The sequence below is a fragment of the Xyrauchen texanus genome, chromosome 41 (assembly GCF_025860055.1).
Source record: "Xyrauchen texanus isolate HMW12.3.18 chromosome 41, RBS_HiC_50CHRs, whole genome shotgun sequence".
Classification (NCBI taxonomy): Eukaryota; Metazoa; Chordata; class Actinopteri; order Cypriniformes; family Catostomidae; genus Xyrauchen; species Xyrauchen texanus.
The window spans coordinates 29,993,369-30,010,308 of record NC_068316.1 but is presented as its reverse complement, the minus strand read 5'-3'; the positions used below and the strand labels follow the sequence as shown (position 1 = coordinate 30,010,308).

The 16,940-nt window shown below is 38.2% G+C and overlaps 1 protein-coding gene across 2 annotated transcripts in view; it reads left to right on the top strand.

Moving 5' to 3' along the window:
- The window catches only part of LOC127634286 (procollagen-lysine,2-oxoglutarate 5-dioxygenase 2-like), a 97,064-nt gene that overhangs the window by 47,655 nt on the left and 32,469 nt on the right, over positions 1 to 16,940 (top strand). For both annotated transcript variants that reach the window (XM_052113776.1, XM_052113774.1), the window contains exons 4-8: positions 1,467 to 1,630; positions 8,658 to 8,770; positions 8,994 to 9,057; positions 10,036 to 10,133; positions 15,708 to 15,809. In XM_052113776.1, coding sequence (XP_051969736.1) covers positions 1,467 to 1,630; positions 8,658 to 8,770; positions 8,994 to 9,057; positions 10,036 to 10,133; positions 15,708 to 15,809 — 541 coding nt within the window. The remainder of the gene's footprint in view (positions 1 to 1,466; positions 1,631 to 8,657; positions 8,771 to 8,993; positions 9,058 to 10,035; positions 10,134 to 15,707; positions 15,810 to 16,940) is intronic.

Genomic DNA, 16,940 nt, shown 5'->3' with positions numbered 1-16,940 from the left:
AAGTTGGCAACACTAATTTAGACACAAAAAGCCAGTTTTGATGTCATTGACAGCAAACGCTGTTAGTTCTTGCATGACACATGACATATTGTGGTGCGGAAAATTTAAAACAAAATTACAAATAAGATATGAGTGGTACATCAGAGGGGAAGACTATCAGTGGTTAAAACATTTTACAAAATATCCCTTGATACTTGAACCCAGGGTTAAAAACAAACCTGAGTTAACAATTTCAAGTTTGAAAAAGTGACAACAGGTGTATTATAAGCAAAAATACCGGTCGATAAGATGACCCTTGAATGTACTTAATTTGTCACCGAATACTTTTCCAAAGGATTACATTTAGTAATTACCTATAAGTGAATGTAAATTATTCTCAGCAAAGGATCTATGTTAACTGGCTAAAGGCATGCATTAGCTTCTCAATCGTCTATAACTAATGTGCCTTAAGTGTAAATGGATATCCATTTATAATTGCCTCAGTGGGAGAAATACTGCAATGTTTTACCAACCTAATGGAAAACAGCAAGATTTTCCGTGAAGGCAAATCGGTTGGGCATTGGTTCAACAATTACAAAGCCTACCTCAGGCTCTTAGCGAAATGGTGGCTTTTCGCTTGATTTATGTTAATCAGCCATAATAAATAGCCTGTGCATGCAGGTCTGGGTGTGTTCTGTAGAAATGAGCAATTATTATGATCACAGAGCAAAAAAAAGGCCCAGTGTTTGAAGTGAACTTCGCACTAACCTTTTGTGCGCAGTGATTTTGTTTATCAAGGTTTTATTTATATAAAACACCCTACCTCAAATCAAATCAAGTCCTTATTACAGGCTTCTCTGAAGTTTTAAGCTATTTATACAAGCCCATATCTGGAATTAAAGTTATTTCTAGGTCTCCAAACAGTTTAAGGGTTCAGAGGAGTTTAGAATAACAACAACATTAAGGGCTTTACTTCAGTGAATAGCTAGCCTTGTGTACAACCAAAATGATTTGTTAAATGCTGCTAACAAATCAAAGCTCAGGATCCTCTTTTCTCTGAAATGTCTTCCATTGTAATATTTCCTTTTGAGGTACAGTTGAGACCATTTATTCCATAGAAGCATTTTGAAAATCATGATGAGAAAAGGGAAATGATTTGTGTGCACAGGTGTTGCCCAGATGAGAGGAAACCTTGGTTCCTCACCCACAGTTAACTTCTTTGATGACATTTATAGTTTCTCCTGTTACCAGGCAGATTAATAGTGTCTGAAATGCAAGACCTATATGCATGCAAAATGACTCCATTCCAGCATGACAATGAAAATAAACACAGCTTATTAAATAACCCAGTGGTGAATTAGCAAATGTTTTACGTTCAACTGTTTTATAACTTCTTACATGTGAACATGTGGCTAATTTCTGATCATTTGATGGATTGGTAAGTGCTGTGAACAGGATAACAAAATTTCTTTCTTTCTTTCCCTCAGTTATGACCTCATTTTTGCTGGTGGACCTGAGGAGATTCTAAGAAAGTTCCACCAGATGAACCATAAGGTGGTGTTTGCTGCAGATGGCATTATCTGGCCAGATACGCAACTGGAAGAGAAGTACCCCACCATCCGCAATGGGAAACGTTTCCTTAACTCTGGAGGTGTGTAAAAAGTGTTAACCTGTGGGAATTTATTGGAAATTTAACCATTCTGTTTTTATTGTAAAGATTGGCCCAAAGGCATTGCACTTGTCAGAGTCAATCTGATTACCACAGCACAACATATAGTTTTCAAAGCAACATTGAGATACCAAGACTTGGAACTGAAACATACTCAAGTATAAGAACAGAAATCATTCTAGCTACACAAGCATGGTTTCATTTGTCATTGCAATTCATGAAGCAATGCAAGAACTTGTTGCATTCTCAAGGGGAGCAAGAGCGTCCATTAGCATAAACTGCCGCCTTCTATGGTCAGTTTTCAACTTCTGTCATGGCAGAGCAAAAGTTTGAAGATAATCTTTATGAGTGTAACAACTGCCAGATGGTAGACAGCTGTGCAGTGTGTAAACCTCAAGTGTCATAAAAGGACAGCTCCTATCTTCTTGAATGTGGAAAGACTGAAATTTCCAAAACAGCTGGTCAAGATTACTTTCAAATAACATATATGTAAAATCAGTATTATAGTATCATAAATTGTGTTGCTTTACATCAGTTTATGCTAAAAAAAAAAACAGGTGATGTCTTTATCTAAAAGGTGATTGGCTCTTTTACCTTTAAGGCGGGCATTCCAGTTACTCACATTAATTTGAATACCAGTGGTCTGTGTCTTTTAAACTGTCTCTGTATATAAAACACACGGGAAAAATGTTACAGCCTTATTCCAAAATGGATTAAATTAATTATTTTTTAATTCTTTGATTACATCACCTCACAACTCACGCATGTAGTGAGAATGGGGTAATCTGTTAACATGGGCGCTGAAACAAAAACCCGCTGCTCATGCCCCGCTCACACCCTGCTCATGGAGGATATGTGAAATTGGCTTTAGGGGCTGTTAACACCATTCTCATTTTATGTCTAATCGTTTTCATGTGTAAATTTGTGCTAGACAGTTTTTGTGCCAGGTCTCTGTGTTTTTACAATGTCTCGTGGAGAAGCGCCATGTTTTTAGATGCTTTCAGAGGTTTCGCTAAATATAATCCATAATTTTGACAAAATTTGAAGTTTAAAGTACTAAAATCATGGATGACAACCATGAGTTCAGAGAAACAGAAAAGTTATATTAATAAATTTTGTCAATAAATTCGATTTGAAAAGTCAAAAGTTTAAATGAATGCATCTATAACAAACTTCACTCTTATTGTTCAATGCAATTTTAGCATCAATCTAATTTACTCCAATTTTAAAGGACTTTTTAGTCGATTTATTTAATATTTTTTCAAAATTTCCTGCTGGGAATTTTTTTTAATAATTATCGATGTTTTATATAGTGAATAAATATTATAGGCCTACTATAACACAATATCTGAAGTTTTATGTTAACAAAATATTCTGAATTGGCCCGCATGCCCTGTAATTTTTTTTTTTTCCATCTGGCCCACTTGTCTATGAAGTTGTCCCTGGTTTACAACATGCCATGTTATGTGTACACATGTTCTCAGGTTGTCTTCCTGCATTTGGGAGGTCAGGCTATTTCTGAAGGTAAAATAGTGCCTAAATGATTTGCAAGCGCAGTGTAATATTTGTAAAAGCGTAAATTAAGTTACAAGCATGATAGAAAACTTTTAATGCGCAGAGTAAAATTTGTGAAAGTGGCAATTAAATTGCAAGCATAAAAATGTATTGCATGCGCACAGAAGGTTTTGTAAAGGCGGAAATCATGTTTCAAGCATAAGAACAAAATATTAGTAAGACTTTAATGCTTTCTTAAGTGTAATTCATGTGTTGTGAATTTGCAATTTCATATATTCACAAAGCAAATTTGGTGTGTATTCTTTTGACTTTTTTCGCTCATACACTTTTGGCACTGTTACAATTGGCACTGTTGCAAACCTACAATCAATGATATGCAAGCAAAGAAAGGGTGTCATGAACAGCAAAATAAAAGTTCATGTGTAAAATAAACTGCAGCAAACGTGTAAATGACTCGTGTTTGTACCATAGGCCTAAATATTTTCCTGAAATAATCCGATATACACTGTTCCGTCTTGCCTTTTGTTGCTATCACACTTTTGGCACAAATTTCTCACTGAAAAGAATTTTGCAAGTGTGAGAGGAAGGCAGGTCTACCTGCTTCTAGTAACCAATCAAATGAGGGTTTCCTTGACCAGTTTACTCTGAACTGATTGGTTTAATAGCACAACAGACAGCTTCTTCTTCATAAGGCTCAGCATCGTTCCTCTGGGTATCTGTAAGGTAGACCTGCCTTCTCTCTCGTGCTTACAAAACCCTTTTCAGAAAAATGAACAATTTGTGCCAAATATGTGAGCGCAAAAGGGAAGACTTGTAAACAGTGTATATTGGATTATTTCGGTAAAATATTTCAAGTCATTTATATGTTTGCAGAGTTTATTTTACACATACAGACTGATTCTATGCGGTCAATCTGATTTTCTGTTCATGACTCCCTTTCTTTGCTTGCATATCGCTGATTGTAGGTTTGCAATGTTTTTGGACGTGTTTAGGTGTAAAACAGTGCCAAAAGTTTGCTAGCGCAAAAAAAAGGAAGTCTGTAGAATACAGACCACATTTTCTTTGTGTTAATGTGAAAGTACAGATTCACAACACATGAATTACACTTACGCAAAGCATTAAAGTATTGCTAATGTTTTTTCTTACACTTGCAACTTGATTTACACCTTTACAAAATGTTCTGTGCACATGCAAAACAAATTTTGCGTGCAATAGGATTTACGCTTTCACGAGTCTCACTCTGTGCATGCAAATCATTTAGGCGCTGTTTTACCTTCATAGCTTTAAGCTATAACTCAGGCAGCATATCACTTGAAGACATTCTGCACACAAGGTCATGGATGGCAGCCATTTGAGTCGTATCGTCTTAACAGTTTGCCTTGCCTTTGCTGTGTGGGTTTGTTTGTTCTGGAAGGATTTCGAACAATTCAAGCAGAGGGACTATAAAGAGCAAAGAAAAACAGCAATGTAATTATCGCTAGAATACGATAGGGAACGTGTTTTCTGTGTAAACCACCTGGTAGTGGCCAGTCACCTTGTGGAATTTCCTGCAGGCCACCAAGAATAGTGTGCTATTCATGCATGGGTCAGTGTGAATGGTGCATTCATCTGAGAGAGTGTATGTGTGTGTCCGTCAGTGTCAGAAATGTACTTTTTTGGGGCTGTAGAATGTGCCCTCTGGAATACAATTTCAGGGCAGTTTTTACCTTTATGGAAGCATTTTTCTTACACACAGTGTGCCATATATTTAAGTCTTCAAATACTTCAATCAAATCTACTATATGAAATACATTCTCAGATCAGATCAATTATTGTGGAAATGTTTCTTTGTGATCTCATAAGTATTCAGACTGGTCTCACCGTGAAATCGGAAACAGCAGGCTGACTTTTGTTTAGCCAAAATCAGTCTGTACTTACTGAAATTTGAAACACTGCTCCCAGTGGTCGAAGCGGTAAGTGTTGTTGGGAATGTAAGCATGCGTGATCTCCCTTTTGCAGGTGTAAAGTCCATGGACGGGTGCCAAAAGTGAGTTGAGAATAGTTATTTTCATCTGTGCAGGATGTAATACAATTAAGAGGGATGCATATTTTATAAACTTAATTACCCAACCCAACCCAAACCTAAATCTAACCATCAGTGGAGTAAAATTGTAATGTTAGAGGGAAACATTCTACCTCCGAATTGCTCATCACTGATAGTGCAAATGCATTTATGGGGATCCAAACCCAGGTCTCCCACGTTGCTGGCTCAAAGGCCTTCCAATCGTACCACAAGGGAATGTGAACATACTTGCCACTTGTCATTGAGTTGGAATAATCTGGCCGATCCAAGGGTACTGGAACTCTTGTAAACAACATGCCGAGTAATTATTTAGGAATTATTTCATAAAGTGTAGTTCTAGCACATGCACATACAATACGTGCTTAAGTTAGCATAGACACAAAAATATACTGTACGATATTGATCGATTGACAGCATCTAAAAAATATAAACAACTTTAGAGATGTACAAAAGTTTACAAGTCCTTATTGAAGTAATGAATTTGGATTTCATGGAATTAATTGGTTGATATTATTGCATATTGAAATCTTCAGAAGCCACATGACTGATTGCACCATATTCTGGCATGTATTTGTTTGAATGAGATATGAGAAGATTTTCAGCCATTAACAACAGGAATTCTCATGTATGCCTTCGGAGAGAATTTTGAATGCAGCACAGCCTAAACAAATACCTATGAATAATAATGAGATCAGGCTGATTTTCTATCCCCACATTTGAAATATTTTTGAGACATTTTTTAATTTTTATTTGGCATTTTTTGTTCCTAGGTTCCTGACCCTGGTGTTTGTCTAACTTACATCACCTCCTCTGTACCCATAAACCCAGAGTTTGTTGCTCTTCTAAATGCTTTATTCCTGTTCCCGGCTATTTTAAACTGGTGAATTACTGCTTTGACTATGGTGGTCACTTCGTCTTATGTTGTGTCCTGTCAGGGCGTTGAGTGTGTGACACTAACAGGACAAGTTTGTTTGAGTTGGACTTCCTGTTCGATACCATGTTCATTCCAAATTGATGGTTGGTTTTATCCCGTAGACTGCCCACGAGATTGCGGTAGCTACTGTTTTGTTTCAGTTGGACCAGAAATCTAAGGATTCCCGTGGCTCCGGCAAGAATGATTGAAACGACAAAGACTGTGTGACACAGCACATCTCATTTGGATCATCCCTTACATTGCCCAAATGCAGGGTTGTCAAAGGTAGCAATGTTTTCTTCGATGGGAAACAACGATTTGGTTCAAAGATTAAAACCACATGTCATAATCCCTTACATCTGGCTTCAGCTACAGGTTTCAAACCTTGGCATTATGTCAAGAGTTTTACTTTATTTCACTGTAATGAAACAAGATTTAAGTTACCACATCTGAGCTGACTTATTTTAGGCTTCGAAGATCTGTTAATGTAGCAAATGAATTGACATGTAAATCATACTTGCCTGAAAACTTAAAACGATTATTGATTTTTGGCTTTCCTTGAATTGAAAAGTAATTGACATAAAATATCTTAAGGTCTACATTTCTACAAAATAATTTGAGATATGAAGTTTCTTCTCAAGACCTTTTGTCATTTCAACTAAAGCTGCAATGGGCTTTGTATGAAATGCATGGTTTTTGGATTGAGGTATGCATGTAGCCTATATGTAAAATCCTGTAAAGTTGAAAGTTTAATAGTCAAGGGTGGGAGCATAAGCACAGTTCATGATTCCAGTCAAATAATGGTATCTAAAACTGCTCAAAGACCCATGTGAGAACCAAACCCTACAATTGTCAGCTGTGGTCAGTGAGCTTTAGGAAAACGATGAGAAATCTGGACACATCTGCTATGGAAACATGAAGAGCCAACACACAACTGAGGCCCTACCAGTCACTATACTTAAAACATTTACAAAGTCAGCCACATCTCTACATTAGGGGCAAGTGGGGCTAAGCCCCACTAGAGTTGGCACTGTTGTGCAAATTGCATGGCATCATCATACATTTATTTTTAAAAATAATATATTTTCCGCAACATTTTTGTCCATTATACAAGAAAAAAGTATATATGCTTTTGAGAAATTATATCATTATTAAGGTATATTGCGTAAAAGCCATTTAATCGTTCTCATTTGCTATGCGTGGGGCTAGCCCTTCATACTCCTATCATGTTAATCAAACAGAGATCTGGAGAACGTTGTGCGCATGTGCAACGAGCATTCAACAATGGCCTGAGGGGCTAATTTGCCTTTTACCCTGAGCCAATTAAAAGCATCCATCATTTTAATGTCAGATGTTGACATGAGTATCGGAAGTTACCACTCTTGGCTGCAGACCTACGTAATGAACTTAATTGGTAAATTTTAAAAGCTTTTTTTTTTTCTAATGTGCTGTTGGTTAGATTAATTAAACACTGTTAATCATTTCATTGATTGTATGCCATTGCGTTGAGGTGTTGTGTTGTTAATGCATTGGTTTGTATTAGATATTAATGACTGCTAAATATTGGGAGTCTGTTTAGATTAGTTTTGTTATGCTGTTCATTTGAGTTAGTGAGATCATATGCACACCCTTTGACGATTTGTGGTTTACTTTCACAGTCAATTGAGCTTGTTGACGTGGATGTGCACGTTTTAGTGTTGTTTTGTGCTTGGATTAAATTATTGGCGATGTTTGTGTGGCATCATGTTCAGAGGTTGCCCAAAACAAATCCTTTATTCGTCACTCTCTGTAAGATTTTTGTCATGGTCTATTTTTATCAGTCATACTTGTTTTCATTTTATAAGTACTAGGGCATTGTGGGATGTAGCATCTATTATAATGGCACATACATGACAGTAGATAGGCTTTTATGATAGATTTTTTGACTCCCCTTGTTTGAGTCCAGTGAAACCCATGAGATCTAGAGTGAAACTTCTACCTGTCAATCAACCGATGCACTAAAACAAGGTTTTAAACTTTTTCACAGAACTTCATTGTCCTGGATGTGAACATAAAGTGTAACAAAAGAAGCACATCTGTGAAGCTGAGTTAACAAAGATACTCTACACTAAAATAACGGACAATTCTGCACAGCAGGAATGTGAGGTTCAAAGAGTCAAAACTGACACAGTAGGTTAAAAATGTATTATTAAAAGAAAATTTGTTTCTTTTTTATCTGTCAAAATGACAGACAGAATTTGGAATTATTCGTCAATGTTTCAAAGATTGGTCAAATAATTGATTAAGTGATAATGATGCTGAGACACCACTGGATGAGGTTTTACTTTCTGCTGGACTTCCCAATATTTTGAGGGTTTAAAGGAACCACACCAGAACTGGAAAGAAGATTTTGGCTTCTTAGAGTAGATGTAATTGAAATTGGAATCATCTAGGCATTCATCTAGGCATCCTATAATGTTACCCTTCACTATTTTTTACAACATACACTATGTAAAAATCCATTGTGATGTCTTCAACAGGCTTTATTGGCAATGCTCCATACATACACACGATTGTGAACCAGTGGGACCTTCATGACAATGACGACGATCAACTATTCTACACAAAGATCTACTTGGATCCACTTCAAAGGGTCAGTGTACAATTTTAAAGATGTAAGGCGAGAGCCACTGAGAATATAAAAACGTGCTTGTAACTTGAACACATGTTCTAATAAAACGCTTGAAAACGCATCCATACCACTCAAAAGCAAACAAACTGCTTAAAAATACTCTCAGTTTACACTGGACAAAGGTCACATGGCCACTTTTTCATATGCTGTATCTTGTTCTCTTGGTTTTTTTGTATTATTTTAGGAAAGGCTTAATATGACCTTGGACCACAAATGTGAGATTTTCCAAAATTTGAATGGAGCAGTAGGTAAGTGAATGCAACATTGTTTCAAAACTTGCTGATGGGTCATTCCCTGTCAACTCTGCAGCTCAAAATTTTATATATATATATATATATATATATATATATATATATATATATATATATATAAAAAACATAAACATAAATGATGATAAATGCCTGAAGTACAAATAATGCTGAAACTTTATTTATTCACCACAGTATTCAAAATCTTGATTTCCGAGAGTCCAAAAATACACTATTATTAAGAATAAGCTACACATATGGCATGTGTTCCTTTTTAGTTTTAACATCATTTGTACTTAAGACCGTTTTTCTGGACAAGAAAATCTACATTTGGTTTTCTCCATTGAAAATGGGTAAAATTTAACCATTTACGGATGGAGCCGCATTGGGAACTGGGTTGCAGTTCTCGGTCAAAATATAAAACAATATTAAGCTTTCTTGAAGAAAAATAATATTAAATATAATAAAAATAAAGTTATTTTTGACCTGAAAATTATAATTTTGGCCCTCCTATATAATGGATAATTTTGTCAATATTGATCCATGGCATTTAATAGTTTGGCTTTTATCTGCATTTATGTTTATCTTTCTTTAGAAAAAGTATTAACAAAATCACAAGTTTCAGCTGGGGAAGTTTCTGAAATTCTTTTAACTTGACATGGAATAACACAATTCAAATTTCTGTTTTGAAATAATTGAGCTTTCAGTGTTCTGCTTGACATTTTGCACCATAACAATTTAGGCCTTTTGACCTATTTAGATAATGAATGATACAACAAATTGTACAGCTTGTTAAGTATTGACTTAGACTAACAAGAGTCCTAGCAACCACCTAACAACGCCCTGGCATCCACCTACAAGAATCCAAGTCATAAAAATTGACTGAACACCTTAGCAATCACATTGGAAGGTACATTACCAAACATCTTTCCCATTTTCCATTGAAAATGTAAATATCAATTTGTTTTTTGCATTTAGATGAAGTTCTTCTGAAGTTTGGGACAGAGCAGGTGCGAGTGAGGAACACAGTCTTCAACAGTCTTCCGGCGGTAATCCACGGAAACGTGAACACCAAGGTTACAATCTTCTTTCGTCTTCTTACATCAATGAACAATGCAGTGAGTTTGCCAAATGAAACAAAATAGCGTTTCCATTTCCAATGCGCTGACTTCCAAACATTCTTCAGGCACAGACAATCATGCAAACTTATCTACCCAGCAGATATTAGGGTCACTGAACTCATCAGAACCTCCTAGGGGATTTCAGTGTTAAGTCAGTGATTAATACTAGAAGGTCTTTTGGCCAACATATCAGTCATTGCAACACTCTAACTGCCCATATGTCGAGTTTGACATTTTAGCAGGATCCTGGTTGATAGTGTAATCTCTCAACCCACAGAATGAGCTGAGCTGTGAAAGATTAAATAAACATTTTACTATGTTGAGTCATGTTCTCCTAATCCTCAACCATCTGCACAGTTTCTTATGAATGATCATCCATCTAAAGCCACAGGACAAGATCCATAGAGGGGCGGCTGGACGACCGTCCACAATGAAAGCACAATTGCTGAGCATTGCAACAAAATCATATGTAGTGCCCTTGTCAACTGTTTAGAGCAAAATGTAACCAAAATAGAAGAGGATTTTGTTGCTTGTCAATTTGTCATGCCATGCCTGGTTAAGACACTGTTTTATGATTTATAATTCAGACAAGCTGCCCTGTATTAGTCTCTGAAGACATGCGGACAAGCTCGGGAGGATCTCCAGGCTATTCAACATGCCTTGGGGAATGCAGATGTTTTATCTGCTCGTAAAATAACACTCACACTAGGACCAATAAATGTAACAAGGCTGAAAACTAGCCATATTGTTTTAGTGAATAAGAAAGACTGCATCTGGAGACCATCTGTAATGCAGTCAAGGCTGGATTGAATTGAAGATCACCTCCTTGGTTTTACATTCTGACTTCTTGTAATCAAAATCAGCATGACAAGCGTGTGTTCGGCTGTTCTACCAGAATCCCCATCCAACAGTCTATGCACGAATTAAGTGGGAATACCGGCTTCACTTCCAAGGAACAAAAGCTCAAAGCTGGTTGTCTCTCAACCAAGTTCAGCCAATGGATAGACTGTTTGATAGACTGTAGCTCACGGATATATATATATATATATATATATATATATATATATATATATATATATATATATATAATTTCACTATTACATGTAATTACATTGCAACTAATCCAAAGCTATACAGAGACACAACTATTTACCATTATTTTTCCTTTTCTCTTATCTCTACTTTTCCACAATTGCACTTGTGCTCTAACTTCTGCTCTAACTCTAGTTTGCCCTTGACATTCGGTATTGTGATGCTGCTAACATTGTTGGTTCCCTTTCAAAAAGCTACACTTTGATGCTGTGCTGATTTTAGCGCTTTGGGAACAGCTTTAGGTGTGACAAGCTGTGACTATGTGTGCAACACGTCAATGAAATTGACTAGAATTTATAGCCTCTGCTGGTGACATCAATTGGATGCACCTGTAGCAGGACTATAAATAGATGCGTCACAGGTGCATCGTCAGACCTTTGTCTTCAGAACACTCAGTGTGTGTTGTGTTTCTCAAGCTGTCAGAACTTTATTTCCTCTGTTAGGAGTTAAAATTTGTTAGGCAGTGCACAGAAAACATTTTCTAGTTTTCCAAGATTGAGTGTGAAGCAAAGCAAGCAGTGTGTGTTCCCATGTTTACGCTCTATGGCTGAAACGGACATGCACCAGTTTTGTTTTGTGTGTTTGGGGAAGAGCATGCTGCTCTTGTGTTGGGGCGGGGCAGGTGCGAGCATTGCGATCTGTTTACAGTCAAAATGCATTGCCCTCGTCTCGCTTACTTCCAAGAGCCAGCATCCACTCTTTCATCATGGGACCCTCACATTGATCTGGCTGAGGAGCGAGAGATAGGACCGTGCCTATCACTCGCTCTCTCCCCAGATCCAGCTGATCCAGCTTTCTCGTTCATAGAGGAATCTTTATACTTCTTGTGTCTTCGTGCCCTCGACGTCGACATATTCGACTATCCTTGGTGCTGAGACACAGGGGTATTCGGTGATGCCGCCGGTAGAAGAGAGACTTGCGGGTTATCTCTCGCCTGGCTTGGCATCATCGCTAAAGAGACCCACTCTCCCCACAAAGCCTTGTAGGACCACCTCCTCGCTTGTGGGGAAGGCTTATCAGGCAGCAGGTCAGGCTGGTGCTGCCCTGTACACTATGGCAGAGATACAGATGTACCAGGCTGATCTGTTGAAGGACCTGAGTGCGGGCTACATGGTCGATGAAGAGGTTTTCTCTGAGCTTCGTCGAGCCACGGATCTGTCTCTCCGCGCGACCAAGCAGATGGCTCGCGCCATTGGCCGGTCTATGTCTGTTTTAGTCGGCACGAAGAGACACTTATGGCTCAATCTGTCGGTGCATCAGAGATAAGGACAAAGGTTTCCGTCTCGATGCCCCAGTTTTGCCTTCTGGCTTATTTGTTGACGCTATAAATGTAGTTATCACCAGGTTCCAGGAGGCAAAAATCCACTAGGAAGCCTTCGGACAATTCCTTCCTCGCCGCACTCAGGGGGAGTGGCACCCAGCCCCGCCCGGTCCTTCTAGATGGGAGGCTCAAAAACAATGCATGGCGAATCGTGCTCCCCCTCGTAAAGACTGGGGGCCGGTTCATCGCCCTTAGCAGCCCCCAAAGCAGTTATTTCTAAAAAGGAAAAAAACCTGGCAGTTTTGCGCCCAGCCTTGTGGGGGTAGCCCCCCCTTGGGACGGGTCATGTGAAACATCCACCTGTACCCTCCCAATACCCCCAAAAAACCGCTCCATTCCCGCCGCCTCTGGTGTTTCGGGAGTTAACTGTTTCCAGCTAAATGTTGGGTGTTCCGTTGCTTCCTGCAGTAGTCCAGGACACGGGACACTCAACAAGTGTCAGAATTGACACCCATCTCATAGAACCTGGCAGCGTGGAAACTACTGCCAGGTGTTGCTATGTGGGTCCTAAGAACAGTAGAAAAAGGCTACAGAATTGAATTTGTTTGTCATCCTCCGCGTTTCAACGGCGTGGTTCCCACAACTGTGAAACCGGAGCAAGCATGTTTACTGTGGAAAGAACTGCAAAATCTCTTCGTCAAAGGGGCCATAGAACATGTTCCCCTTCCAGAGAGAGAGTCAGGTTACTACAGCAGATACTTTCTGGTTCCCAAGAAGGATGGGGGGTTGCGTCCAATTTTAGAACTTCGAGGCTTGAATGGCTCCAAGGGCATTCAATTTGCTAACCGTCAAGACGGTTGTGTCTCAAATCCAACATCGTGATTGGTTGGTCACGATCGATCTCATGGACGTGTACTTTCATATAGAAAGTCTGCCACAATTCAGAAAATTCCTGAAGTTTGCTTTCGGGGGCGAAGTTTTCCAACATCGGGTTCTTCCATTCGGTCTAGCCTTATCACCCCGCACATTCACGGAATGCATGGATGCTGCATTGGCTCCTTTGCAACACATTCATAAAATGTTATAGTTTGGATGTTCATGCCACTCTGAGCTCTTATGCCCTTGAGTAAACATCACAAGCTTATGTCTGAGACCTCAGGATCTACGCAACCGTGAGGGGTCCGGACATCCACAGTGCAGCGGCATGTGTATTTTCGTTCCCAAAGCGCTGAAATCAGCGCAGCATCAAAGTGTAGCTTTTTGACAGGGAACGTCTCGGGTTACTTAACTGTAACCCCTGTTCCCTGTTAAAAGTGGAATGAGATGCTGCGCTTCATTGCCACACTGAGATGCCCCAGGACTGCTCTTCTGACAAAATACCTGACGATGCACCTGTGACGCATCTATTTATAGCCCTGCTACAGGTGCATCCAATTGATGTCTCCAGGAGAGGCTATAAAGTCTAGTCAATGTCATTGACGTGTTGCACACATATTCACAGCTGGTCACACCTAAAGCTGTACCCAAACTCTAAAATCAGCGCAGCATCTCGTTCCGCTTTTATCAGGGAACAGGGGTTACAGTTAAGTAACCCGAGACAATCTTTTATGATACTGTATATGCTTAAATATGTTTTTTTTTTGTCTCTCACTCATTTGGAAATTGCTTTGGATAGAAGCATCTATTAAATTATTAAATGTAAATATAACCATCAACAAAAGTCATTCTTATGGGTTAGATTGAGAAATGCATCATGTCCCCCCCTCCCCCTTTTTTATTGCACATTTACATTGCAAGATAGGTAACATTCAAACTTCATAATTCCTACACTACATCTCACATTAATATCATTGTAAGATAATTAATGCCCGTCAGCATCTACTAAATCTTTCATTAAATAATAATGATAAAAATAAAAATGCCCTTGTCATACCAAAGACTTTCTCTTAATAACTATAGCCCTATTGTTCCAAAGAGTGGAATTGTGAAGGGTTATGGGTAAATATAATTTTCCAAAAAGCAGTACTTGTTTATACAAACTAGATATTTTCAAAGGTATTACATAGAGATTATGATCATATTTAAAGACAAACTCAAAACCACCAATAGTTATATTTATGTCATAGTAGAAATATGGTACTTGACTATGACTAAGCACTCTTTCAGCCACTTAATCCTGAATGTACCAAGAAGAGATTCAAAATCAATGGCTTTTACATGGATACTTAAGGTAACAATTTCAGGTTACTGTTTTTTTTTTTCAATGTGGCTTTCTATATAGCTACTGGGAGAAAGAAAATATTAGTTAACAGAGGTGTAATTTACAGGTGGGACATGTCCCTACCACTTTTTCATTTTACCAATTTTGTTCACACCACTTTTTGAAATAGCTTTCATAAGTTAAGTGTCTAATGCAGAAGAAACATCTCCAGTTCTTGAGCAAGGGTTTCCATTTCATTTGTATATGTTATATGTGGTGATCCGGTGTTAATGTTATGATTTGTGCTTGTTGTGGCTGTTATTAGTAACGTTGAGTGACAGCGGGCGGCAGTGTTCACTCGCATCCAGAAACGTACTCTTCTTGTGCCACAGTTGCGCAGCTTCCGCTCTGTCCCCACTACTTTTTAAACAAATTGACACCCATGTTATTTAACATGAATACTATTTAATCTTGTATCCCTTAGGTTACACAAAGGGTTGGGCTTTGGAAAGCATGGACAACGTTATCGCACAAATCAGCCACCACAAATGATAAATAATTAATGTTTACTGCTTCAGCAAACTTTGAGGCAACCTGTTTATAGAAACAATTAAAATTGTCTCAAACTCCCGATCTAAGATAAACCCAGATGTTTCCCCAATTTCTAAACACTGTTCTGCTGCAACCACAAGAAAAAACAATATAATTTGTTCTGCTTCGACCAAAACTGGATTTAATTATCATAGGCTGGGCCGAAGCAGGTGTGGACATTCCCCAACCTTACTGTAGCATAAATCAGCTTGTCCACCTAGAATAAAATGGGTTTTTCTTAACATTAAATTATGTGGTGGAAATGGCATTTTAAATATGGCATTGTCTTTGAAAGGCTCATTTCATAACAAGCATTTTACTAAATGAAAAATAAATAAATGTTACCTTATCTACCCAAAATCACTAAATTATCTCTTTTTTTCAGATATACTTGAATTACTTGGCCAACTACATTCCCAATGCGTGGAACTATGAGCGTGGCTGTCTCATCTGTGACCAAGACATGGTGGATTTGTCTCAGCTTAAAGTGAGTCATCCAATGAAAGCCACAGTGGCTTTTTTAATTATTTTTCCTCTCGGAACCGGAAAGTTATATCCCAAAACTCACCATTAAAACAATGAAACTTTTCCAGTTCTATTAATACATGATTGTATATGTTAAGTGAAAAACTGAATGTTCTGTTTAAGTTCTCACTTTGAAATAATCCAAGAGAAGTGAAGCTTGGGAGTTATGTGTATTGAATCCAACAATAGCAAGCTTCTTGCCCTGTGTCCCTAAGACACCCATTTAAACAGTATAAATGCCCATGAGGAACCACTTTAGGAAAAGGAAGTTGTGCATAACTATGGTACAGGAAATGGCTTTTGGTTTTTAGACAGCTTCACTTACTGGGATGTTGCTGTCAACCAGACCTGTCTTTAGTGGGCATGTTAATATGGGTTTGATCCACAAGGTAACTTACAGTGGTTGCCCTGAACATTTGTCACAGGTTCAGCTGAGGCTGGTAAAATGACTATTGGCTGTACAGTCCTCTTGTTTAGTGATTGAGCAATATTTTGGAAAGGGTGATAAATCAGACTGATCACAATGTAAATTCGGCATCAGGAGGTCGAAAGTTATGCTGTTGAAATCGGTCTGTGCTTACCGAAAATCAAACCACTGCCCCCTGTGGCCAAATTGGAAGTGTTGTTGAGGTGAAATGTCCACTGGGTTCACCAAAAGTAAGTTGTGTTTTTAGTTGTAAATAATGTAATACAGTCAGCAGGAATGCATATTTTATTAACCCTACTCTCTAACCAAAACCCCAACCATAAACCTAGCTGTCAGTAGAGTTAAAATGTGCATTTTAAAGTTAAAATACAACCTTCGAATCACACTCACCATTGGTTATGTGAACGCGATTACTTCCTGCTTTCCACAGGACTAGAATCAATTTCTCTGAGATTTTACATGCAACATGCTATCAGTTATGCCACATGGAATGGTAAACATGTATTATTTTGCAAAAATGTCTGATGGGGCATGGTGCATTTCAGTAATTCAGCAGTATGGGGTTAATTTCAGGGTACATGAACATTCAGAAGCAGCGTGTTTGTTTCTTGTGTGATCATGTTGAATAAATTGGCCGATATTTGGCCATTTTGACAATATAATATC